Source organism: Tiliqua scincoides, chromosome 2, assembly GCF_035046505.1.
Source record: "Tiliqua scincoides isolate rTilSci1 chromosome 2, rTilSci1.hap2, whole genome shotgun sequence".
In the NCBI taxonomy this organism is placed as follows: Eukaryota; Metazoa; Chordata; class Lepidosauria; order Squamata; family Scincidae; genus Tiliqua; species Tiliqua scincoides.
The window spans coordinates 166,679,293-166,706,271 of NC_089822.1; the positions used below are offsets into that span (position 1 = coordinate 166,679,293).

The following is a 26,979-nucleotide window of genomic DNA, read 5'->3' on the forward strand; positions in this document are numbered from 1 at the left end:
TTCAGCCTGGCAGAGGGTGAATGTGGGCAGATTTCAAACTTTGCAGATGACATGTAGAAGGGTTAGTCCGAGGAAGTGGTCTTCACAGGATTGTTGCCTAGTGGAGGGAAAAGTTGGGTTCATGCTGAGACACTGCATAGAGCTTCTCAGTTACTCAGGTGGGGATTCCTGATTCCCAAAAGACTTGGTGGAATAGTGGAATTGAAAGTATGTGGTCTGGTGAAAGAGAGACCTAATGGTTCCTTAGATTAATTCAGAAGAGTGTGTGCATTGGTCCTTGCATCAAGAAACAACTAGGGGTTTAGCCCTCTATTCCGGAACAATGGAGTATTCAGAGTTTACTGTGACTCATTTTGTTTAGAAATGGTGATTCTGACTGCAGCTTCAGGTAGAAGACCATGCCTCTCTAAAGAAAACTCCTACTCTTGTGAACTTGCTATCCAGATCTTCTCTTCTTACTCTTTAACATCATATTAGTGTGTGACAATTTATATTTGCTTACTCACTTGTAGAGAGAAATATAGACAGGGGAAACTTGAATGAAGATGCTCTGAGTTTTAGACTGATCCTTGAACATATTCCTCTCTGAGATTCCCAGCACTACATGTTCCTCTGAGACTACCAGTGCCAACTACTGCCCCCAATTTTTTTTTTTTACTTAACATCCCTAGGTTGTGTTTTCTCATCTTGTTGCCAACATATCCTTTCTCACATCCTGTCTGATTGCTGTAGGGTTTGGAACTTTGGCCACCAACATAAGACTTGGGGCACAATATGCTTAGGATGTCATCTGATAAACTCTGTCTCTGTCTTCTCTACCAGATGCCAGCCTGGACTGATTGGAGAGCACTGCCAGTTTCAGGACCCTTGTCACCAATCGCCCTGTGCCAATGGGGGCTCATGTGAGAGCACCCTGCGTGATGGCACTGTACACTACCAATGCACCTGTCCCAAGGGCTTCCGAGGTGAGGGCATACAGTGTGGTGGAATAAGGAGACATGGCTGTCTGTTCTAGGACTCTTTTTCTCCTAATGGAAAACTGTGCTGAAATGAAAATGCAGGTCTTGATTTTCGAGGAGGATGTGTCCACAGATGATAAATAGGCTTTCTGGGGAAGAACCATGCCTCCTTTCTTCCAGGCTCAAGGGTCACTTGGTATTTTATTTCCTGTTCAGGTCAAGATTGTTCTGTGCTTGATGCCTGTGCCAGCAAGCCATGTGCCAATGATGGCCGCTGCACCAACTGGAATGGCCGCTTCAATTGTACCTGTCTACCGGGATACCAGGGCCGTACCTGTCGGAACGATGTAGATGAATGCCGGGTGCCCGGTCTATGCCAGCATGGGGGTACTTGCCTCAACACGCCTGGCTCCTTCCGCTGCCAATGCCAGGCTGGCTACACTGGACAGCTCTGTGAGAGCATATCCACACCCTGTGCTCCCTCTCAGTGTCTCAATGGGGGCACTTGTCGCCAGACAGGGGACCTCAGCTATGAGTGTGCTTGCTTGCCTGGTGAGTGAAACTTGCATAGTTTGTTGCTTAGCTTTATTGTAAGGGAGTGAAATCTTGGGCAGGTAGATTTGAGGTGAGAAGATCCCTCAGGACAGTTAGGTGGTGTGGAGATGCACTTGGAACTCAGGCCTACACCTTTTACTGGGATTGACTGTGTTGTTTCAATGTTCTCCTGTCAGGAAGCTCATGGGAAGCTATTGAAGGCTTTGGTGGAGCAGGAAGGAAGCAATATAAGGGGAGGCGTGCCGAGTTGGCAGACAGCAGCAGTGACTGTTGAAGCTGCAGCTCTGGCTGTGTCAGCTAGAATACAGTGGCAGTCTTGGCTAACACTTCCTCCTTGTTCTAGTTTGAAGTTTGGCATGTGACCGGTGCCTAGTTCTTAGGGGTTCAGCCCCACATTTTGTATTATGCAGTTGCTGCAGTCCCTGGTCAAAGATGGAAATGTAATCCACTAGTTGAACATTATGAATGGAATGGAGTGGGGGAACTTTAAAGGGGTCTAAACCATGTACGAGCCAGGCTAAATGCTACTTTTCTCCCTCCTCAGGCTTCGAGGGACACAACTGCGAGATCAACATTGATGACTGTCCAGATCACTCATGCATGAATGGAGGCACCTGTGTAGATGGTGTCAACACTTACAATTGCCAGTGTCCTCCTGAGTGGACAGGTACTGGGATATTGTTCAGAACCAGAACTTGATTAGGGGATTTTAGGGGACTTTGTAAAGAGTGGGGCTCATGATGGGTTTGAGTAGGGGCGAGACATTTCCTTTTCTCTGTTATATAAAAGCTGATTACAGTAAATAAAGTTCTCCAGTTCAAGCTGTTATAGAAAACAGGCTATGGAGTCTTTCCTTAGCCAGTGTTTTCCAAAACTGAAGTTTGTCCTGGTACAGAGAATGGAAGCTCATGTCCTCCATAGAAAGGCCAAGAGATTCACTGCAAACCTTAGCAGGGCAGCCATTCCTTTGGGGAAAGCCATTTGTATTTATCTAGGTCTCAGGTTTGGAAGGCAAGGAAGAGCAGGGGCAACTCAGGGCTGGCAGCAGGAGAAGAAGATGTTGTGGCTGTTGGGCCATCTCTCCTTTTGGAGAACACTTTGCAAAATTTATCCCTCTCCCCTTCTGCCCCCTAGGCCAGTTCTGCACTGAAGATGTGGATGAATGCCAACTGCAGCCCAATGCCTGTCACAATGGGGGCACTTGCTTCAATACTAATGGAGGCCATTCGTGTGTCTGTGTCAACGGCTGGACGGGGGAGAGCTGTAGTGAGAATATTGACGACTGTCAGACAGCTGTCTGCTTTAATGGTGCTACCTGTCATGATCGAGTGGCCTCCTTCTACTGTGCGTGCCCTATGGGCAAGACAGGTAATTGACTACCACCTTGCATATTTTTATTTTGTTCAGGAAACTTGGGATAGAATTCCTGGAGGATGTGGGTAGTGTTGTGAAATGGCTACGGTTGGTTAGTGGAATATTGAGTAAGAGGGACAGGGTGTCTGTCTTGAAAGGGACGATTGTTCTGGGCAAGGTTTAGTGCTCTTTGTCCCAGAATTCCAAACCAGCCCTGTCTCTTCTTTCTAGATACTGTTGTCTTGTGGTTGCCTTTCATGGCCTTTCTCTTCTAGGTCTCCTCTGTCACTTGGATGATGCCTGTGTCAGCAACCCTTGTCACGAAGATGCCATCTGTGACACCAACCCAATGAATGGCCGTGCCATCTGCACCTGCCCACCAGGCTTCACTGGAGGAGCCTGTGACCAGGATGTGGATGAATGCTCCATTGGTGAGAGTTGCACCTTTTTAATCTCATGAACCTTAAGGGGGAAGGGAGGCAGATTCCCTCTCCAACGTGTTATTGAAAATGGCCATTAGCTAGGTCTTCGGTTGGGATACTGACAAAGAAGCTGTTTGTGAAAATGCCTGTGCTGTTATGCCTTTGTTTGGGTTTCTCCTTGAACTAAGCAATGGAGGGAGTATCACTTTGGTCTATCCATGTTCACTCTGTGTGCCTTTTGCCATCTCCAGGAGCCAATCCATGTGAGCACTTTGGCAAATGTGTGAATACCCAAGGCTCCTTCCAATGCCAGTGTGGGCGTGGCTACACAGGTCCACGTTGTGAGACAGACATCAACGAATGCCTCTCCATGCCTTGCCAGAATGATGCCACATGCCTTGACCGCATTGGGGAGTTTACCTGCATCTGCATGTCAGGTGAGTTCTTTGGCCATAACTGATCAGCTCCTGGAAAAGAATTCTGCAAGTTGCAGCCTTGATAGAGTGGGCAGTCTGAAGTGGGGGGGGGGGGGGAAGAAGGTGAAACTGGCCCAGGAAGAGAAGAGTAAGTAGGCAACTGCCTTGTGGAAGCAGTGGAGTAAAATCTTGCCACTGGATAGGCTTAGGCAGGTCCCTTCCTTGGTTCAGGACACTACCTTAAAAGTGAAAATTCCAACAACACATGTGAGTTGTTGTAAAGCGCTCTCTCTCTCTCTGTCCGTCCGTCCGTCTGTGTGCGTGTGTGTGTGAGTAAATGATATAGAACAATATTTGCTTTTAGAGTGACTGATGCTCCTTGGCCTTGCTTGCCAATTAGTAAGCGTATCCTACTAATTGCCCTGAAATGCAAAGAACTGCTTGTTTGAAGAAGCGTCTATCTTTTACACTTTGTGCATTTCAAGCACTAGAGCAGGAGGTGTATCTTACTAGACTATGATGCTCTTGTATCTCACTTGCTGTGCCTACTCTCTATGGTGTATAGAATCAGGAGGTTGTTCTTTTCATAATGTTTGGTCCCTCCTAGGTCTGAGCTGGATTTTTCAATGAGTGGGTGGTATTCTCCAACCTATGGGATGCTGGAGAAAACACAATGGATATGCAGATCGGCATAGCAATGGCTGTGGTGTATTGAGGTGGGGGGGGAGGGTCTAACCTCAGCCTTTCCCCTCACTCTCCAGTTTGTTAGCTTTCAGATTCTATGTTCTTTGCACAGCAAGAGTGTAGTTGTATTTGCCATCTGTATTGAATGTACCAGTTGGTCTAGGAGAGCCTCTGAGGTAGGGTTGTATGTGTAGCAAACTAGCATTGTGAGCACCAGGGCCATCATAAAGGGCTGAGGCTTAGTATAGTGTTGTTTCCCTCCATCTCACTGTTGTGGCATTGCAGTGCAGGCGGGTTAGGGTAAAGAACATACAGAGGTCGTTGAAGGCAACTGTTGGACTTGGGCAAGCAGCAAGGTGTACATGGAGTGATCCTTGGGAAGTAAGGGATAACTATACAGCTGTCCTTCCTCCCATTGCAATGGTGCTGTAGGACTGGGGTGCAGGGCAAAGGAGTACAATGTTCATACAGACAGTGGAGTGCAGCATTGTGCTTGGAATATTAATGGTGGAGCTGGCCTGGTGGGTACTGTGAATTGGCTGTTCTTTGTGCTTCCGTTACCCCATATAGGGAGAAACAGTCTCCTTTCTTGCTCACCCATTGGCTAATGCTTGCCTTTTGTGAAAAGCAGGGGGAGGGGAGGCCCTGCTAGCTGGGAATGACTTTGGATGAGGGGATAGAAAATTTGATTCAGTGTTGCAATTCTGTACTAACCCAATATTGCCATATCCTGAAGCCACTCCTCTTGGGTTCAGGACGCCGTGAGAGGTTTGGAGCACCCAGCCTAGATCCTTGGCAAGCAACTCTAGAAATTAGGGTCTAACGTGCAGTGGCATTCCAACATTTTTCTCCCTTCCCGCAATCATAAACAGGCACTCTTCAAAAGTTTTTGATTGGGAAGTTAGGCATTAGGATTCCTGTTGCAGCGCTCCTCTAAAACTGTTTGAGTAACACGCTCCTTTCCAGATACTCCCCCTTTCCATTCCTCAAAATCCACATTACAGCATGCCATATTGCTTTAACTTGGACTTTTATTCTCCTGTTCTGTTAATTTTCCATCTCTGCTCTGCTCATCAGGACAGACCAAAATGCCATACATCTGTGACCAGGCTTTCCCAAGATCCTGTACGTGGCTTCAATTCCCCTCCTCTTTCACTGGTGCGAATCTCAGTCTTGTGTGACCTCCTTGGCTCTTCACATGCCACCACCTCACTGTGCCATTGCAACCTTCTGTCACAATTCCCAGCTTTGTTCATTTTATTGATGGGAAAAGTAGGGCCGCCTTTCTTTTTCCCTCCCATTCCTGCCAAGGGCTTCAGTGTCTTCTCCCCTCTTTCCCCAGAGGTTGCAAGGGGCTGAAGGTGCAAAGGATGTGGGGTGAGATACCTTTATAGTAAAAAGATTATCTGTGGGGGGGGGGGCAGGCGAGCTGCATACTGCACAGGAATGCATCATTCCCATATGCCTAGGTCTTTTCCCCAGTATCCCTAGGAATTTGGGAAATGAGACCCTGGTGGGCTAGAACAAGTAGAGACTGCTGCACACATACCATTCTTTTTTCTGTCTCCACTTCCATGGTAGCTATCGCCCTTCTCCTTTCCTGTGTTGGAATGAAACGTAGGAGTGGTATCTTCGTCTCTGAGGGAAGATTAAGAATGCGCAGTGTGTTTGATTTTCTTCCTGACGTTGATCAAATGCCCATTTAAGTGCCATCTTCCAAGTCAGCAAGTTCTGTTCTTTCTTCCTCTTCACTCTGGCAGATGTAGGCAGACAAAGTAGCTTTTTCATGGAATAGCAGTGGTGTTCTTTCCAGAAGCAGATCCTATAAGACCATAACCATTCCAAACTTTCATGAGGCAGTGGGAGTTGGGCCTCAGTGACTTCCTTAGTGTTTCTTGCCAGCATCATTCATATTCATATGGGAAGCAGATTTGGCTTTTTTATGGTAGTGGGGAAGGGCAGGAACATTCCATGTGACTTTTTACAGCAGCAGGGGTTTCTATGCTTATTCCTGTCGCTTGGGAGCAGCCCAGATGTGATGGGTACATTTGCAACAAAACCTGGGATCTGCTGAGACCCTTCCAGCCTTGAATACACAGGTTTGCCACTCCCCTATTGTCTGGAGCCTGGTTATCTGGTTATCTTCTTCAGTTACCCTGTGCTATCCTAACGTGTCTAGTGCTGCTTTCTTTTGACCCTTGCCCCTTTCTGGATTACAGTTTCCTTCCGCATTTTCATAGTGTACCCCCTTCCCTAAAAGAGGAGAGAGGCTTATAGTTCAGAGGTAGAGCACATGCTTTGCATGCATGTTCAGTCCCTAGTAGCGCCAACTAAAAAGGGATGTTAACAGGATTGGGGAAGACCTTAGGGAACTACTGTGGTTGGGGAGGTGAGCCAGCGCTCTGGCTCATGCTCCAGTGCAACATTGTGTTTGCATGTGTATCACCATCCCAGGCTGTACTAAAAAGTTCAGCTTATTTATTTTATTTATTTACTGTATTTCTATCCCTCCTTTCTCCCAGAAGGGACCCAAGTTTAGTTTCTTTTTATACCAGTGGCTGCAACAGTTGGAAGATACTGTATTTTTCACTGTTTATTTGATTGTATTCCTGAACTTCTTTTAAAAGAGCATGAACAGATTACTGCAAATTTGAAATGTAAGTTATGCAACTCAGAAAGTCAAATTTGATTTGAAAATAGAATAAACTAAGTGATTACACAATTTATGCAAACATAATTTTTGATTAGCTGATTTAATAAGTTGATCAGATGTGATGCATTAGATATCACTTCTCCCAATGATGAATGAAGTTGTAACAATTTCCTGGAAATAGTTCACCAGTGTTGATTGTTCCGCCCTGATTGCAAAATGGGGATGTGGTGAAGTATGTGTTTCAGAGTTTGTGACCCACTTTTTTCCCGAAGGACCCACGGAGACCAACAGCATATTTAAAAAGGGGGAAAAGAAACTACAATAACAAGATAAAAACAGTGAAACTATATTAGAGAGGGAGGAATGGAACCAGTGGCTGTTGGGGGCGCTAGGGACAAGAATGGTGGGACTGAAGTTCATGGCAAAGGACCAAGTTGTAAAATAGAAAGAGAAACCATCTACTGGGTATCCTTGGCAGAATTTTCTGATGGTGAGAACTGTATGACAGTTTTAAACCCCCCCCCCCCACGCAACAATGAGAGCTAGTCACTCCTATGTTCTTGTTTATTAAGACAAAAATCCTGAATTTTCAGGGTTTTTACGAATGCCCTGGATGCTGCACTAGAAGTGAAATTCCATGATTTTTGGTGTATCTGGTCCTATAGTAAACTACTATTCCTGAACATGAACCTGCCAGGATGGGATGGGCCTACATAGTGTTTTTACTATGTAAGGCTCATGGTGAGGCTTGGCTTTGTAACACAAATGGTTCCTCTTGTTGCAGGTTTCAGTGGCACTTACTGTGAGATCAACATCAATGAGTGTGAGAGCAATCCCTGTGTCAATGGTGGTGTCTGCAAGGATATTGTCAATGGATTCAGCTGCACCTGCCCCTCAGGTAATCCTAGACTTTTGTCAGCATAGTAGGGTTCGTTCTCTCCTCTCTCTCATCATCATCATTGTCATCACCATACCAGCTTTTCACTGGGAGTGGAGTGAAGTTGGATCATTCTCTTCCTTATCCATCTTTTCCTTCATAGCACTGGAGATTATATGCCCCATGGGTAGCCTTGAACCCATTCCCTACAGGGTTCATACTCTATTCATGTGAAAATGCTGTGTGCGTGCAAGTATACACGAATGCAGCCAGTTCCCACTTTAAGAAGGCTGGGGAACATCTGCCCTTTTTGGAGGAGCTCTTGTTTCCAGCCCTTTTACCCATCATTTCTTCTTCCAGTGGTAGTCTGTCCCTTGCATGAATTCACCTGCCAAATCTGAGTCTTGTAATGGCGTTCTGCAGGTGCTTTTTGCGAGCTCACACTGCCCCTTGTGCTTCCTCTCATCCCTTGCAGTGTGGGGCAGTTTGCATCGAAATCCCTTGCTAGGAACCTGGCTCAGGCAGTTGCATGATCAGTGTCTGAGACACAACTGCAGCGCTAGCGAGGTGCTTTCAGCTCATTCCCCAGGCCCTGCCTAGCCTCTCTGCTACTGAGCGAGTGGGGGGCCCTGTCCTCCATTCAGTTGCTTCTAGGGTTGATTGACAGACAGGCCTATAGCTTGCTGTGTGGGAGCCAGGACAATGGCATCTTTGTTCCCCCAGCCTGTTGCACAGGCCCCTGAACCCAATTTACATGTGGGGCAGACACTGCAAAGCCCCCTGTGGAGAAGAGGGAGAGACATTAAGAAGTTTTGCTATAGGCCTCTGGTGGTAGGGCTTTGCTTTGCAATCAGACTGGTGTTGGAAGAGCTCTGTTTTGCAGATTTTTTCCTTCCATTGCAAGCCTATTTCTCCTGTCTTGAAGTGTTCAAATTGTTAATTTAGACCTGTTTGGAGCCCAGCTGGGCAACAGAGGCACTATTTGGGCAGTATTTCTTATCATCCGAGTGCAGGACTGGCTCTTCACTTGCTTACTAATTATTTTGTATAGATGCTAGTGCAAGTTTCCTATGCCTCAGGAGCAATAAGAATGAGTGGTAAATCTGTGTTTGGTGGGATGATGGCCCTTGTATTTGTTTTTACAGGGCACGTATGTAAATGTTGCCAAGTTAGATGCACACTCTGTGTTTCATTGGTCCATCTGGTCTCTGACCCCTTTCTCTCTCTTTCTGGCCTCAGGTTTCTCAGGCTCCATGTGTCAGATTGACATTGATGAATGTGCCAGCACACCCTGCCAGAACGGTGCCAAGTGTGTGGACCGGCCCAATGCCTACGAGTGCCGTTGCACAGAAGGTGATTGGTCTTTGATCTGCTGCTGCTGTGTTGCAGGGGTGGAGTGGGCTGCTGGGGTCATTGGCTTGTTTGTAGTGGTGTTTGTGGAAGGGTTATTGAGTGCTTCCCAAAGTGTGCTCCTAGGAGCCCTGGGGTTCCCTGAAACCCCTTCATGAGCACATCATAAGTGGCCACTGTATGCTTGGCATTGCGTCACTCCACACATGTGTAGGTGCTCTGGGGCTCCCTGAGATTCTGCACTTGTGCCAGCAAGGCTCCATTTAGGGGTATGAAGGGCTCCAGAGAACTCCAGAACATTTGAGAACTGTTGGGCTTTTAGAACCTGGCACAGCAGAGAGAAATAGTCCTTGACGTCTGCCTGTCTTGGATGTGAGCCTTCTCCCCAATCCTTCCCTCACATCTGTGAGCAACTTTCAGAGGAGGGTATTGAAGTTTGAGGTTAAGTGGTTCATGGATCATTAATTTTTGCCTTTGGGCATTTGTCAACACTGGTAAAGTTATTCTGTTTCTGATCCTGAGGTAGCTGTGGAAACGCAAGAGCAAATCAGTTCTTGCAGAGGTTCTAGTTCCTTTCCCTGTCATGAATTTATTATAATGAGCACAGGCTGCTGCATTTCCCAAGCCAAGGAAGTGTCATGCTTTAAGGCTTATTAGTGCATGATGCACATCAACACATTATAAAGAGTGCTAAGAGTTTCCTGTGATTTAAAGAGCCATGGGTCTGAGGAAAGCAGGTTTTTTGAACTGATTGCAAGAAAACTCTATGCAGAACTTTATTTCAGGGTAGAGGAGAAAAGGTCGGGAAGTTGTGGGTGACTCGTGTTTCAAGGGAGAAGTAGCAGCTTCTTATTCTACTACTGACTTGAAACTATTTCTGATAGTTTTCAAAATTATTCCTATTGGATGCCCAGAAAACGTTGAAGCACCCGGGGGGGGGGGGAGAGAAGGAACGAAGGAAGGAGAGACACATACTGTACCCGATTAATTTGTGAGACATTGCCATGGTGCCTGTCTCTCCTGCACTGCCCGTCCACCTCCTCACAGTTTTAGAGGTTACCCAGTAAGTTCAAGGGCTTGTGCTGAGGTCCGGCCATTCCTCTCCCCCTGCATTGATGGCAGCAGAGGCAGAGGCACTGAGGGTAAGTAACTGATCCCGGACAGAACGTTTGAGCTTTTGGAATGCAACTTTTCAGAGAAGTCATAACTTCTAGATCTGAACCATCAGACTGTGACAGTATTTTGATCACTAGCCCCAGATGGACCTTGCACTCTGAGAATGGAGGAGGAAGTGAAACAGTCTTTCCCAATATGCTGTGCCTGAGCGCAAGGTTCTGTGAGCCCTGCTATGCTGTTTTCCTTTTCCCTTGCAGGTTTTGAGGGGACTTTGTGTGAGAGGAACATTGATGACTGTTCACCAGATCCCTGCCACCATGGCACTTGTATGGATGGCATTGCCAGCTTCACTTGCACGTGTCTAGCTGGCTACACTGGATATCGCTGTGAGAATCAGATCAATGAGTGCCACAGCAATCCCTGTCAACATGGGGGCAAGTGCATTGACCTGGTCAATAAGTACCTGTGCCATTGCCAGCCAGGTACCTCAGGTAGGATATCTCTTTCCTCCACCATCCTAGAATTAGGGAGTGGATTCGCCATAAGCAAGGAATAATTTACAGCCTCACCACTTACAGCAAGTTGGGCAGCATCTTCAGGTGATGATGATGAATAAGGAGCCTTGTGTCTCATTCTGCCCCCTTAGCTCCTGCCCCCTTTACTCTCAGTTCAAATAAGAATGAATATTCTTGCTGAGAGGCCCTGAGGTGGTGGTGTTGCATTGTTGCTCAGGTCTGTGGTGTGCCATTCTCCCCAAGGTATGAACTGCGAGATGAATTTTGATGACTGTGCCAGCAACCCCTGTGATGATGGCATCTGTCGTGACGGCATCAATCGTTACGACTGCATCTGCAAACCTGGCTTCACAGGTGATGGGTGGATGGAGTTGTTTCTGGGAGGGGGTGGAGGAGGGTCAGAAAAAGAGGATCCGATATTTTGGTTGCAACATTGGATCAAAGCAATTGCCAGGCTTGCAGGTAGATGACAAGACTTGGCTATGCAGGCAGAGCTTGAGACTTGCCCAAGAATGGTCTATGCATATTATTTAGTACCTTTAGAGGAGATCAAGCTAGGTTAATTCAAATAGCATGAAAGCTGTGAGAAATGATCATGACCCATTCCTCTGCTGAGCTGTCCTTCTCCAACTTAGGTCCCTTGTGCAACATCGAGATTAATGAGTGTGCATCCAATCCCTGCAAGAATGGCGGCACCTGTGTGGATGGTGAAGACGGCTTCTCTTGCTTTTGCCCTGAGGGTTTCCATGGTCCACACTGCTATTCAGAGGTGGACGAGTGCAACAGCAGCCCCTGTGTGCATGGCACCTGCCATGATAACATCAATGGGTGAGAACCAGTTCCCAGGATGCACAGATCTCAACAGGATGGGACAAGCTGCTGGTTCAGGAGTTGTTAGATTTTGCTTCTGTTATTGCCTTGGGGTGGTGGTAACAATAGGAGTGGTTTAAGCCATTTCCTCCAGGCTGGTCAGATGAGTTGGGGTAGCAGTGGGTGGGGTCCTTGGAGGAGGTAAGACTTTATTCTTTCTCTCTTGCAGGTACCAGTGTGAGTGTGAGCCGGGCTGGGCTGGCACCAACTGTGATGTGAACCGCAATGAATGTGAATCCAATCCATGTCAGCATGGAGGCACCTGCACTGACTTTGTCAATGGCTATCGTTGCAAGTGCAAAGAGGGCTTCCAGGGTATGCCTTCTTGCGACTTCATTGCCAATACCTTGCCCTAAAGGTGTACATTACACCTAAGCCCTTTCTCTTACTGCTATACCCCTGTATATACCATCCGCATCATGGTTCCCAGCCCTTACTTTCTTGAGAATACTCTCGGATACCTGTAGCCCTGCTCTCTTTAGAACTCTCAGAATTTGGGCTGTACATGTATGTGGTGTGGACTATAGATATCTCCTGTCTCCCTTGACTTTTTGTGTTCTTAATCCACACCACTCTCAGGTAATGGATATCTTGTTTGCTGCAGGGTAGCAGATGACAAAAGGAATCTTTTGTGAAGCTAGTGTTGGATGGTGTCAGGAGAACAAGCCCTCTCCATTTTTTTCCACTGGGATTCTAAAGATTTTCCGCTCTTGTTCTGTAGGGATTTACTGCCAGACCAACATAAATGACTGTGCTTCCAGTCCGTGCCTCAACAAAGGCACCTGCATTGATGGTATTGCCAGTTATGCCTGTCTCTGTGACTTACCTTACACTGGTGAGTTCTCTGTGGTGGTTGGTGGGCAGCCAGAAAGGGTGTGCCTGAGATTGTCATCTGACCAAAAACACATTTGTTAGGAAAACTGAGTGCCACTCCACCGCTCCAGTTGAGAACTGTATAGTGAAATCTTCCTCAGCTGGGGAGATGTGTGAGTGGGAAGAAACGGGTAGGGACTGATAAGCAGTAATCTGTGCTGATGACTGTTAAAAGCTGGAGGGCCATGATTTATATTAGTAGCCTGCACTGTATGGGTTAGTTCTGAGTAAAGAGCATGTCTAGAGACCATACATAATGAAGTGAAGGATGGTACTTCATATTGTTCTTCCCTTCCTCTTTGAAGTGTGATGTGTACTTAGATGCATAAGAAGTGAAGTGTTTAGGCAGGATCTGAAACTGATGAGTGTTGAAGCAAAGGCTAAAGATATGTTTGTGTGTGTGCATGGGGGGTGGTCTGTGAGAGAAGAACAAACTGATATGAGAGCCACACTGTGCCTTTAGTTGAATTATTTCGTGCATGTCCCCTCTTTGCAGATGGTCAGAACATGATGGGGTGGGAGAAGAGGGAGCTAAGTTGCTGGTCAGTGATGGCCCAGGCATTGTCTAACAAGATCAGTGAGATTTGCACTGACATATTCTAAACAGCATTTTGAATTGCAAGGGCATCTGTTTGGTTGTAGGCAACAATAAGGCAGTTCCTAAGCAGAGGTATATTGTTGGTTGGATACTGGGAATATGTGGTATAAACAAAGTGTTTCCTTGAAGAAAAACATCTGGATTTTGTGCAGCAAGTGATTGACAGCTGAGTACTTGTTCTGTAAGCTGGCTGTTTTAGAAATCACTTGAACTAACTTAATTATATTTGCATTGTACCAAAGCAACATTCCCATTGATAGCACTATATGGTTAAATGCTGTGTGTTGAGCTTCATATGTATTCACTTTGAATCTAATGCATGCATATATAATTAAGGATATTCTGATTAGTGGAAATCCTGATATGACAAGCCTGTCCCTCTCTGCACAGGCCGGAACTGTGAGAACGTGCTGGCTCCCTGCTTTCCTAATCCATGCAAGAACAATGGTGTCTGTGACCACACGCCAGACTATGAGGGTTTTACCTGTGGTTGTGCCCCAGGCTGGCAAGGTACTGGAACCTGTGCATTTCTTTTATTCCCTTACTGAGTCTGACCAAACTTAGTCTCTACGTCGCTTTTATAGTTTTTGTTTTGTTTGTATTTTTGTGGTGGTTTTACATGTCAAGGCATCTGTACTTGTGAGTAAGTTGAATTAGTATTGTGCACTGTCTTGAGCACCCTTTGGACTGAAAAACAGTAAAGAACTGAAGTAAAAGACAACCGTTGTCATTTTCTTTTCCCTGTCCCTGTAGGGCAGCTATGTCACATTGACATTAATGAGTGTGACCAGAACCCGTGCCGAAACAGGGGTACCTGTACCAACCTGCATGGTGGTTACAGGTGTGCCTGCCGTCCTGGCTATGCTGGCACCAACTGTGAAATGGATATTGATGACTGCACACCAAGTGAGTTCATTGAGAGTGACGAGCAGTTTTAACTCCTGTTGACTTTTATGGTTGAGATAGTATTGCAAGAGAAATACGCTGGAAGTTCAGATAGGTGCATTGTACTTCAAAGTGTGGATTAGGATGGGAAGCCCAGTAAAGGGCTGGAAATTGGAGGTTCCCTGTCTTTCCAAACCATGTTCCCAGTCTCATATTCATGCAAAGGAATGTGTTTCACCCTGAAGACAATGCACAAGTTCATCATACTTTATGCTCAAAAAAAGTTAAAATTTTAAGGCAAAAGAAATGATGTGAACTAGTGAGGTGTTTCGCAAATTTATATTGGCACTTTACATTTTTAGTTTAAGTTTTGTAGAATTTGGATTTTTTTAAACTAGGACTGGTGTGGTACTAAGATACACCGTATGACAAATTGTTGACTGACCACAATTAAGAGTAAATCAGGCAGTGCATGTCTTTGCTGATGTAGTTGTCGTATTTAAATGTGATATTGCAGTCCTATTCACGTTTATTGGGTTTTAAATCTCCCTGGTGTTCAATAGGGCTTACTAGTAAGCATGTTTAGGATTGCAGCCCAAGTTCTGGTAGTTCATATGAAATGTAGGCCTACCTAATCTTTTCTGTACTGTGTCCACTGCCTATATGTATAATCAGTTTTGAGGGTTAGAATCTTCTAGAGTTTGTGCATAATTCTGTATGCCATAGTTTCTAGGAAAAAACAAGTTTGGCTTTTTTTGTGTGAGAAGTACCTAGTAAAGGAATTGAGAGATTACCCATAATATGCCCTTCTCTGTTGACAGACCCTTGTCTGAATGGTGGCTCCTGCCAGGATGGCATCAACTCCTACACCTGCACCTGCCTGCCAGGCTTCACCGGTGCACGCTGTACAACTGAGACCAATGAGTGCCTAAGTAACCCCTGCCGGAATGGGGCTACCTGTACAGACTATGTCAACAGCTACACTTGTTCTTGTGCACCTGGCTGGGCTGGCCTACACTGTGAGCACAATGTGCAGGAATGCACAGACAGGTGAGTTGAACTGTGACTTAAAATGGTCATGAGGGCAGGTGATTTGCCTGGTGTCTGTCACAAAATTTGGGTTGCTCAGTGGATGCAGCTTGCAGAATGGGTGCAAAGGTTCTGTTCATACAAAGTCAGACAGCAGTATATAGGAGCTATTCAGGAGTTATGCCTTGCTTGTGTACTATTCACATGCTTTACATAGTGCATGCCCCATTTTCTCCTGTAAGGAGTGTTGGATTTAGTGAAGATATCTTACGGCCCAATCCTCCCTGGGCCGGTCATTGTCACAATGTCTCTTCTGCTGGCACTGACTGCAGTAAAGCAGTCAATGCCAGTTGTACTAGATGCTTTGGCAGCTTATTACTTGGCACACTGCCTGGGACGCTGTTAGGAAGGCCAGAGCCTTCCTGCTGGTGCCAGCGGAACCAGAGCCACTTACTGCTGAAAGTAAGGTGGTGGGGGAGGGTGGTAGGGCAGCAGTGGGGTGGGGGAAGGATGGATCAGGTCTAGGAAGGAGGTGGTTTTGATGGCAACAGCTCAATCCGAATGCCCTTCCCAAACCTGATCCTGTGGTGAGGGTCCATGCTATCCTGTGCCAGCTATTTAGCTATTGGAGGTCCTAGTAGACACTTTCCTCCCTCCACTCCACGTGCCATGGAGGCTTACTCCAGACATCCACAACTACCTCCCTGGCAGGATGAAGTGGTAGTCATTTTGGTGCTGCTGCATCGGTGGGGTGGGAAAAAATAGGATTGGGCTCTTAGTGGTTTTTTTTTGTCTTTTAAGATAAAAGTAGTTCTTGTTATAGGGACTGGAAACACTGTGGCAAGGGGGTGGAGGGCACTCCATTCCAGTAATGTTCATATAGAGAAATGGCTTTTACATGAAGAGCTGGTTCTCCTTCAGTTCTCCTATACAAGTGGGGCCTCTTTATCCGCTGATTTGCCTCACTGCGGATGCCAAACCCCTAGGTCACCCCCCTGCAGACCTTCCAGACGCGACTGGAGCCTTGCTCTCGTCATGACTGGGAGTCTTTCTGAGCCTCAGAGAGGCCAGGTGCCACCGCACGTGGCCTCTCTGAGGCTCAAGTGACTCCTGGAGTGTTTTTTCAGTGTATTCAGGTTAAACTGGTGTCACTCTAAAAATGCTCCGGGCATCATTAGAATGGCTCCAGATGCGACCAGAACAAGGCTGTGGTCATGTTCGGAGCTCAGCTGGGCTCCAAAAATTGCAGATTTTGTTAGCTGCAGTTTTTGTTATCTGTGGGTGGTTTGGGAACGGATCCCTTGCAGATACAGAGGCACCATCTGTATTGGTATCCTCTCTTTGCTTTTAATCAGTGAAGGCAGTACAGAACTGTTAAACTGAATCTGCTCTTTGTGTGAACTTGACTGAAGGGTAGAAGAAGCATTAATTACTAAAGAACTTCAAGAGCCAGATTTAGTTCCACTGATTCCACTGTCAGATCCAAACACTGTCTAGTTGAAAATAATATCCAGGTGTTGAGCAAGGAGGGAGATAACTACTGGGTTATTTCATAGGGTTTCAGGATAGGTGGGGGAGAGGTTCTTCCTTCTTTTTTAATCAGGTATTAGCTAGGTATCAGGCTAGGTGGTTTCATGACTGATTCCCTTGTCTGTATTGTCAGTTCCTGCTTCAATGGTGGCACATGCTTGGATGGAGTGAATTCGTATACATGCCACTGCCGTGCAGGCTTCACGGGTTCCCACTGTCAGCATGAGATCGATGAGTGCCAGTCACAGCCCTGCCTCAATGGTGGTGTATGCCAGGATGGTGTCCAGTCCTATCGTTGTACCTGCCCTCAAGGCTATACAGGCTCTCAGTGTCAGGTAATCTTCCCCAGGCCTCATTTAAAGGGGATTCTATTTTCTCTTTTTCTTCATCTCTTTTGTATCAAACTTCTGTAACCAAACCAGAGCTGATATGATTGGACAGGTTATGCATCACATTACCTAAATAGGTAAAGTGCAGTACAAAAACCCTGCAAACACCTCCCGGGGGGAGGTGCAGTATGGTGACTCAGTGGGAATGGCATGGGAGGGTACCTGAGTGTCAAGAGTAGGGTGCTTCTCATTCACAGACTCTCCCCCTGATTCTCTCACTTTCTCCTGTCCCTATCCAGACCTTGCTGGATTTGTGCAGTCGCTCCCCTTGTCAGAATGGTGGCCGCTGTTTGCAGACAGGCACCAGCTTGTCGTGTGATTGCCCTGGAGGCTGGACTGGTCGTTACTGTGACATCCCCAATGTTTCTTGTGATGTGGTGGCCAGGAACAGAGGTAAGGGTGGCCTTTGCTTCATGGTCACTGAAACTGAAGTCCTCCTTCTGTAACCAAGGGAAGACAATCTCTTCTTTATTAATCCTGTGTCCTCAGTGAAAGTGCTCATGCAGAGGAAGCTTGAACGTTTGACTAAAAGATACAAGCATTTGATTCCGTGCTACGTTTCTTATCAGCAGAAGTGACAAAATCTTATTTGAGACTGTTTCTACCTAATTTAGTAGGAATCTATCTGAATTTCAAAATAGTGTGATAATAAAGGGATGGAAACTGAATGAGAGCTTGGCAGGCAATTGATGGTTAGTCTGGATTCCCTGGCACTACTGTGGTGGCAGCACATGTCGCATTGTTTTTTCTTTTTATTAACATCATCCAATACTGAGGATTAGAAATATGCTCTTTCAACAGAAACGAAAATGAGAATCAGACTAAAAAATGTGGAATAATTCCTTAGGGGGAAAAACATGATTTCTTTGCACTTCATTTTAGTGGTTAGGAGTTGGAGCAAGATCTTTTCTGCTTCTGGTTGATTGTACAATCTTATTTCAGTTTTGTCCTATCTTGTTCTTGGTGACTTTGTCTACTTCTCGGAAAGACTGTGTGCAGGAAATGTGGGTGGTCATGTAGTGTGCAACTTTGTCTCTTCTGTTGGATAGGTGTGACAAAGGATCAAGTGTGTCGTCATGGTGGTCGTTGCGTGGATGCTGGCAATACTCACTACTGTATCTGCAAGAAAAGCTATATAGGCAGCTATTGCGAAAGCGAAGTCAACCACTGCCAACACAACCTGTGCCGGAACGGAGGCACCTGTCGCAGTATTGTGGGGGACTACGTCTGTGCGGTAAGGGCGGCTGTGTTAAGTAAGGACTGCAGCAGACCAGAATTCTTTTCAGAAATCTGGGAAAAGGGAGGAGGTTCAGGAGACCTGTTTTACTATTTGTAAGAATTTTGCTTGCAAGTTTCCTGATGAGCTGCTATGAAACATAAGGAACTTGCAGAAGTCTACAATTTTTCCAGTAATTCAAAACCAGATTTGCCCCCAGTGTTACAGTTTCCCTTAATTTTGCTTGCCATTTTTGATAGTTAGTTGCTTGGTGTTGCTATCCCTCCAGCAGCACACATTACAAAAAAAAGGGTATGAATCTCGTTCTGAGTTGTTGTTAATTATATACCTTTCTGCAGAGGACCCAGAGCAATTTACAATAGGTAATTTTTTAAAAAGAGCACTAAAAACACACACACCTCATATCAAACCAGCAGTGAAACAGAGTGTCAAAACCAAATATCAAAATACAGGGGAGAGAGAGAGAGAGAGAGAGCGAGTTGGAAGTACAAGGAGCTTCTTAACCACTGTCGATCATGTAGGGTAGTGATCAGAAATTTCCTTCTGTAACCAAAACTTTTGGAATGATTTCTTAAACTTGGACTCAGTGTCATTTTGTAACTGAATGAGGCTGCAGTCCTATCCACAATTTTCCTGGGAGCAAGCTCCACTGACTATAATGGGACTTACTTCTGAGGAGGCAGGCATAGGATTGAGCCCTTCCTCCATTTCCCCAAAGCACTCAGTATCTGAAAATAGATTTATTACCCTATCTGGAATTTCTTTCAAAAGAAGATCCTCAAATTGCTCAAACATATTGAAATGGTCACAAAAAAATCTGCAGATCGTATCTTTGATCCCACCTTTCTCTTCTAACTCAGATAGGCTTGGATATTGGTATAGCTCATAACAGCTATTTTCGCTTGAATAGAGTTAACTTTAAAATGACAAATTTGGCCTTAATAAGAGTGACCTCATTTCCTTGCAACTGCAAAGTCATATTATTGAACTTTGCAAATGGTTCTGACAAATAAGCAGTGTCATGTCTGATCTCTTTGTGTTCATCACTGAGCAAAGCATTTGTGTCTTCAAAAAACTCCACAGCAAAAAGATTGCAAAAGTATTTTACTTTTGCACAGTTTGTCACAGTTGCCTTTTGACAGCCAAAAAACTTTAAATGTTCAATATCTTCATCATTCACAGTACAGAGTTCCTATGCTGTTGATGATAGTAGATCATCAAGAGTATTGACTTTAATTGTATTCTGTGCAGTAATGACAGTGTGTAATGACTTGTGCAGGGGATCACTGACTTTTTTGCAACCGAATGTTGGCAATGAATAGTAAAGGCATTTGTAGAGGTGTTTGAAAATGGTGTTATTTTACTCAGAATTAAGCCCATTGTATTCATTAAGATGTAGACTGTAATCCTCTCTTACTCACTGGAAACAAACACCTCTAGACATTTGGCACTGCTTTTTTCAAGTAAGCAGCGCACCCACAGTAGCGACCAGTTATTGATGGTGCTCTATCAGTTTCACAATCCAAGTATCTTGGTAAGCAGGATTTCCTTGTCTTTGAAGAACTGCTCAATGACATGAAATGCTGACTCCACTTTAGTATCTGTTCTTAGTTGTCAACAACTCTTGAACCAAACTTCCATCTTTTATAAAGTACGCATAAGCGAGAAGCAAAGGTTCATTACCTGGGAAAGTTGACACATTCAGCTGCAGTGGAAATCCTGTTCTCCTTAGTATGCTGCACAATGTATCTTTTATGTTCCACAATATTTCATCTATGCATCTTTGCATTGAATTGTTGCTAAGAGGTATTGCCTTAATTATATCCTCTAGTGACTTATGCAAATCAGTGCTCAGAACCTCATTAACAGCAGGTAGGATGTGTTCTTTACCAATTGTACGCGGCTTTCCAGACTTCACAATAAACAGTGAAAAATTGCATGATGCACGCAAACAATCAGTGTTTTGTTGTAAAACGTTGCAAAATATGCTTGACAGTGTTGGCTTCTTTTGAAATTTGTCATGAAGAGGTTGAAACAAAATTAGGTATTGTCTGCCTTGTCAGAATATGCCTTCTTCCAATGTTCAATAGGTCTGGAAGGCTTTGTTGCCTTATTAGTAAAGATCTTTTTGCATTTTCTGCATATTGGCAGCTGCTGGTTTTTAGTGCTGATATAAAAGCATATTTCAGATACTCAAGTACATTGTTTTACATTTTGATTTTACTGCTTCTGCTTCAGTGAACAAGAGAAAAGCACACATACAGTGTGCATCTCAAAAATACATCTCAAAGCATCTCAAAATACAGTGTGCTGGTCTGGCAAGAGCTTTGGTGGCATATTTACTAAAAATTCCAATAGTTTCCACCAGATTTCAGCACTATGCAGAGGCAGAAACTTGGAGCTTGGTGCCACAATCCCACTACCTCCATCTTATGCTGGGCTTCCAGTTTATGAATTTATGTTCGTCCCCTTCCCCCAGGTAAGGAAAGCAGCCCTGCAATGGGGCTACTTGATTCTGCAGCAGCTCTGCAGAATCAGAGTTCTGTGTTGGGCCACATGGCCTGACATGGAGCTCAGGATCTAGGGTTGCTGAGCAACACCAGTTCCATCCTCCTCCCGCCCTGCTCCCTCCCCCTGGCACACCTCCATCCCCCACCTCCCCCTACCCTGGAACACCTCCCCTCACACCCCCACCTACCTCACCTCCTCCCTGCAGTTCGTGTGACTGCCAAACAGTGGAGCACCAGCTTTCCACTGGCGCTAGTCCAACATGAGCTCATGCTGGGCTAGCTATGGTACTGGGCTAAGTACTGTGCTAAGCCTCACAATCCTTAAAAGCCTCACAAAACCTTACAGCACGTTTGCAACAGTGCGCGCTGCCGGTAAGCCAGTGCGCAGAGCTCAGGATTGGCTCTTAATCAGTTATCTCAAGGATTCACTGTGTTCACAATGTGACCTCATAGCCCTTGCTAGCAATTCTATCTTGAAAAGCAAAAGAAGCAGACCTGTTACACTTTGAGTCATAGCAAATTTTTCCAGTTGTGATTCACATCAAAAATGCTTGCCAAAGGTAGATGTGTTTTACATGACCTTGCCAAAATTAAAGATATTTTCTGCTTTCTAAAATGAACATTTTACATTAGTTTTGACTTTCAGCATCTAAAAAGAACAAGGCTGCTGAAGTATATGATTGACCTGCATTTTAAATTAAGTTTTAATACTTTCTGTGTGCTGTCTGGTACGTCTCTCCATCTTGTAAATCCAGGTCGATCTGTATGTATCTGTCATGGCATAATTCAGTATACAGGTTGAGACTAATTATTCATGTGGGTTCCATTCCAAGCACTCACGTAGATGGCAAAAAACCATATAGCAAATCAATTTGCTAATTTGATATAGCAAATAAATTTAAAAAACAAAGTTTCTTTGCTCCGGTGATTTAAAAACAGCCTTGCTAACCTTTTGACTGTAAGATAAGAATCATTAAGCAGGCAATCCATCAACCAGTCATCCTCCAAGAGCTTAGAAATCTTCACTCAACCCCACCCTTCATCACTGCAAAGAGATCACCTTTCTTTCACGTGGTCAGGGGAAGGGAGGGGTCCACTGGAGAGAGAAGGATTGATGGATTGTCAGCCAGCTTCTCTCTCTCTCTCTCTCATTAAGGAGGCTATTGTTAAAGGACTGTCCAGTTTTTAAAACTGATTTTAAAGGGGTGCATTTTCCCCTTCTCCAGGGATCAGCACATTCCTTCTCATTTGCAGGGGCCATTCGTGTTGAGTCAAATCCGAGTATAAATAGGCTGGACTTGTAGTCTGTTTGCTAGCAGTCCTGTTCAAAAATCTTGACTTGGCAAAAGCAGTGGGATGATGAGACTTAACTCCTGAAGCACCTTTACCTTTCCTATAAATAGTTTTCAAGTTTTAAGTACCCTTTTCCAAACTGATCTTGAGTAATTTTCACAGAACTGGGAGCTGAGAATCTGTCAAGGATCTGAGTTCAGAGACCTACTTGCTCTTTCCTGTTTGTTTCAGTCTTTCTAACTTGTTTCTCTTTTATTCCAGTGTCCACTTGGCTTTGAAGGGAAAAACTGTGAATATGACGTTGATGAATGCCTGTCACATCCCTGCCAGAATGGAGGGACTTGCATCGACCTTGTTGGTCGCTACATTTGTTCTTGCCCACCAGGAACTCTGGGTAAGTGCCAACTCTTGGGTAGAGAGGGAGAGAGAAAGCTGCCTTGGGAAGGATGTGTTTTATTTTGTTATCTCTGTAGTAGGGAGACAGACCAGGGACACACTACACTTGCTCCCAGTGTGGAAGGGATTGTCACTCCCGAATCGGCCTTTTCAGCCACACTAGACGCTGTGCCAGAACCACCATCCAGAGCGCGATACCATAGTCTTCAGAGACTGAAGGTTGCCAACATGATCTGTAGTAGGACAGTGCAAGACCAGGAGGGGGGAGGGAGCTTTGGGTTCTGCTGGTGCAGTAAGGGTTAGGCTCTTCCTTGAGAGTGGTGGTGGTGAAGGTGCCAATTTCCCCTTGAGACATGGGATCCATAATATGGGCTCTTAGTTATATAAGAAAAGCCCTGCTAGATTAGGCCAAAGGCCTGTCTAGTCCAGCATTCTGTTTCCCACAGTGGGAAATCTGCAAGCAGGAAAAGAAAGACATACTCCTCTCATGCCATTGTTTCCCTGCAGCTGTTATCCATTGACATACTGCTTCTGAACATGGAGATAGTGCATAGCCATTGATAGGCCTGTCCTCAATACATTTGTCCAATCTCCCTTTCTCCAATTCTCCTAGGGTGGTTTAAAGGAGAGTAGCTTCAGAACTGGTCCCTCTAGGGCAGTGGAAGAAGGAACTCTAACCCATGGGTAGAGCACCTGCAAGGATGGGAAAATAGGTTCTTGTCTTTCTGTGGAAGCAATAAAAAGGGTGGGAGGAGCTGGTTTTGCTTCTTAGAGTTGGGCCCTTTGGTAGGATGTCTTGTTATCTTTCTAGGTGTCTTGTGTGAAATAAATGAGGATGATTGTGCCATGAATCCTGGCAGCCGTGTCCCCAAATGCCTCAATAATGGGACATGTGTGGACCGTGTAGGAGGTTACCGGTGCAGCTGCCCACCAGGCTTTACAGGGGAGCGCTGTGAAGGAGACATAAATGAGTGCCAGCCCAACCACTGTCACCCACGCAACACACTTGACTGCGTTCAGGAAGCCAGTGACTACCAGTGCATTTGTCGGCCAGGCTACACTGGTGAGTGAGAGCACAAGGACGGTTGGAACATGCAGGCTAGGTTGATGAGCTGCATGTGAGAGGTGGAGAATTGAATGTGAGTTGGCATGCAGTGATGAATGTGGAGCTGGGTCACGTGTGCCTTTTATTTATTTTATTTTATTTTTTTGCTGATGATATACCAACCCTTTCCAATGGTATACAGTTAACTTTAACAAAAGCTGAAGCATTGAATAAAGGCATATACACTTTCTAGGTAGGTTGGTTTAAATCACTGTATTGTTTGCATTCTACTATGACCTTTAGGCCCAAATCCTAACCACCTTTCCAGCACTGACATAGCTGTGCCAGTGGGGCATGTGCTGCATCCTGCAGTTGGGTGGCAGTCATGGAGACCTCCTCAGGATAAGGCAGCGCTTCTCAAACTCGCAGGGCGTTTGAGCTCCGCAGTAAGTTCTTGAGAGGGAGGGGGAGGCAGTGACTCAATTGCCAGGATCGTGTTGCTTTGGAGGGGCGCAGGGGTTTGGCTGGACTCACCACAGCCTACAGCAACCTTCCAGGGGTTCAGGGAGCCCCGCACTAACCTCTGCAGGGCTCCCCAACATGCGGTGAAAATAACGATTGTGCCCCATTTCAGTTTCGCAATCGTAAACCGGAAGTGAGTCGCAGTCATTAGGTTTACATTAGATTGCTAGTTTTACATCCTGGCAATCATGTCTCTGCCTCCCCCTCCCCCACTTTAAGGGGGCAGAAGCCAGGGCTCTCTGGCTCAGACGTCCTGATGCCCCCAGTTTGAGAACCACTGTGATAAGGGAATGTTTATTCCCTTACTTCAGAACTGCATTGCCCTTTGAGCGGTTGGTTAGGATTGCACCGTTAATGTTCTTTAATGATGAGCTGCTACATCAGGAATGTGCTGTAACCCTTCATTTCTTTGATGAGCTGCATATCCCAGGTGGTTTATTTTCTTTTCAATCTCCTGATAATCCTGGTTGTGAGTTTTTTCTTCTTCTGTATAATATGCATCCTGCTGCTATTCTCACATTGGTTGCATAGAGTTCTTTGCTCTGTGTGGTGGGATTTCTAACAGTGTGCAGTTCTAACAGTATACAGTTGTTGCTCCTTATCCACAGGCTTGGCACCCCTGGATATCACTCGTTGCAGGTACCAACCCATGACTGGAGGGGTCTGAGAGACCTCTTGGATGTGAGGTGTTCTTGGATGTGGGAGACCTCCAAGAGAGACCTCTTGGATGTGGAAGGTGTGATGTGGTGCGGGGAGACCTCCCAGAGGCTTCTGAGATGCACTTTGGCAAATTAAAAATGTGCCTCAGAACACCTCCAGATGCAACTGGAAGGCGCTTCCGGTTGTGCCTGGAGGCCCTCTGAGGGCGCCCCCCCCCCCCAGATCTGAATATCCACATGAGGTCCTGGTACCGAAGGCCCACTATATAGACCGCCTGCACATTTTGAAAAGTATATGGTTACTACAACAATGTTACAGTGTTCACAGCATCAGTTTCAATCTCTTTGTGTCTAGAATCTTGTTTGGTTTATTCTCTATCTTACTGTTGTATAGCAGTATTGTAGTAACTGTTGTATTTCTGAGGTCATAGATTTTACACACTTGCAACGCTTTAAGGCTATGAGATTTTTACCTTAGGGGAGTCCTATTGCAGATAACTGATTTTCCATGTAAAGGTTGTAGAGCTGAAGTGCGGGAAAAGGGATCGGGTGTGAATCTGGCTGCTCAGCTAAGAAGTGTGCATTTGTGAGCCAGGAGGAAAAGGTTAGGAGTTGTGCCTCCTGGGCTGAATATGTGCCTAAGCTGGACCTCATTGGGGAGAAAGTATTTCTACAAATGAAGAGTAAGTTTGGAAGGTGGATCTTGTTTGCATTTTCTGATTGGGGAAAAAATTGCCACCTATAGGAACTGCTACTAACATGTGAAGCCAAAGGTGATGGTGCAGTGATGTTCGTGACCATGTTCAGTGGACGTGTATGTGTTTGTGGAAGCATTGCAGGCAAACCACCACAACTGATGCTCTGTTTTTCTTCTCCTCAGGGCGCCACTGCAAGAGCACTGTGAATGCCTGTGAGTCTCATCCTTGCCAGAATGGTGGACAATGTAAACCAGCAGTAAATGTGCCCCCAGGATACATCTGCCACTGCCCCAGGGTAAGTGCTCTAGGGCACAGATGCCCACAACAAGCGTATTTCACGTAAACAAAAAATTACAACAGTCTAGGTTAGGAAGATGAAAATAGTGATTTGGGGGACTTGAGTGGGGGAGGGGATGACGACAACTGTATGATACATATAATAAAGATGTACTTTGAATGGATTTCAGTACTTATTAGGAAAGGGTTCTGGCATTCATATTTTGGATAGAGAGTCTGCTGCTCTCAGTGGATGGTTTTGGCTCTCAGCCGGTTATTGTGGGAAAGAGTTCTATTTCTAGGTGGCAGTGGTGAGGAACGGTTCTCCTGTGTGGTGTTAGCTGCATAGCTGAAGCTGCTGGTTGGGCTACCCGTAAGAGGAAGTTTGGTATAGTGCTGGAGCAGGATGCAGAGTTATAACTAAGAAGGGGAAACTGTGTTGGCGAGCCTAGTACTGGTGAACATTTCAGTTCATGACAGCTAAGAATGTGAAGAGAGCTGTCTGTCAAAGGATAGGATTCTGGTGCTAGACCTTGAGCTGTGCGAGGGGAAGAGGAATGCTGTTGGGTAAGGGGTTGTCTCTTGCTGTACCAGAGATCAAAGGGGTTTCTTCCTATGCTCTGATCCTTGTTGTTGTCCCTCCCCAGAGCTATTCGGGCATCAACTGTGAGCGCAGCGTGCTCTCCTGCCGGGAGCTCTTCTGTTTCAATGGAGGCAGCTGCCAGTCCACACTGATTGGGGCTCGCTGCTACTGTCTGCCTGGATGGGCTGGACCTGACTGCCGCCTGCGTGCCAACAGCAGCTGTGCAAGCCTGCCCTGCCACAATGGGGGTGCCTGCCTGGAGATTTCCAGGCACCCTTACTTCCAGTGCATCTGTCCCGATGACTTCACAGGCATCCGTTGCCAGACGGCTCGCCCGGTTCTACCGCCTCCACCCCCTGAGCCCCACTGCCCCCTAGAGGAGTGTGCTGCAAAGGCTGGAGATTCTTACTGTGACAAGATGTGCAACACTCCAGCATGTCACTGGGATGGGGGTGACTGTTCCTTGTTGGTGGATGACCCCTGGAAGCAGTGCAAGATCAGCCAGTGCTGGCAGTACTTCAACAACAGCCATTGTGATGAGCTGTGCAACACTGTTGAGTGTCTCTATGACAACTTTGACTGCAAGAACCAGGAACGCAGCTGCAAGTGAGGCCTGAACCCGCATCTTGGGGAGGATCCTAGTTGTACATAGTGTACATGATTTTAGGGAGCTCCAGGGAATGTTG

The 26,979-nt window shown here is 45.8% G+C and overlaps 1 protein-coding gene across 2 annotated transcripts in view; it reads left to right on the plus strand.

Annotated features, from left to right (window-relative positions):
- NOTCH3 (notch receptor 3) overlaps nt 1-26,979 on the plus strand; it is a 67,066-nt gene that overhangs the window by 28,670 nt on the left and 11,417 nt on the right. For both annotated transcript variants that reach the window (XM_066613334.1, XM_066613335.1), the window contains exons 3-25: nt 823-965; nt 1,176-1,511; nt 2,059-2,181; nt 2,649-2,882; nt 3,143-3,298; nt 3,541-3,726; nt 7,827-7,940; nt 9,159-9,272; nt 10,643-10,876; nt 11,144-11,254; nt 11,536-11,728; nt 11,940-12,085; nt 12,492-12,605; nt 13,632-13,751; nt 13,995-14,147; nt 14,948-15,176; nt 16,819-17,020; nt 17,314-17,467; nt 18,124-18,308; nt 22,376-22,508; nt 23,322-23,573; nt 25,617-25,729; nt 26,358-26,899. In XM_066613334.1, coding sequence (XP_066469431.1) covers nt 823-965; nt 1,176-1,511; nt 2,059-2,181; nt 2,649-2,882; nt 3,143-3,298; nt 3,541-3,726; nt 7,827-7,940; nt 9,159-9,272; nt 10,643-10,876; nt 11,144-11,254; nt 11,536-11,728; nt 11,940-12,085; nt 12,492-12,605; nt 13,632-13,751; nt 13,995-14,147; nt 14,948-15,176; nt 16,819-17,020; nt 17,314-17,467; nt 18,124-18,308; nt 22,376-22,508; nt 23,322-23,573; nt 25,617-25,729; nt 26,358-26,899 — 4,287 coding nt within the window. The remainder of the gene's footprint in view (nt 1-822; nt 966-1,175; nt 1,512-2,058; nt 2,182-2,648; nt 2,883-3,142; nt 3,299-3,540; nt 3,727-7,826; nt 7,941-9,158; nt 9,273-10,642; nt 10,877-11,143; nt 11,255-11,535; nt 11,729-11,939; nt 12,086-12,491; nt 12,606-13,631; nt 13,752-13,994; nt 14,148-14,947; nt 15,177-16,818; nt 17,021-17,313; nt 17,468-18,123; nt 18,309-22,375; nt 22,509-23,321; nt 23,574-25,616; nt 25,730-26,357; nt 26,900-26,979) is intronic.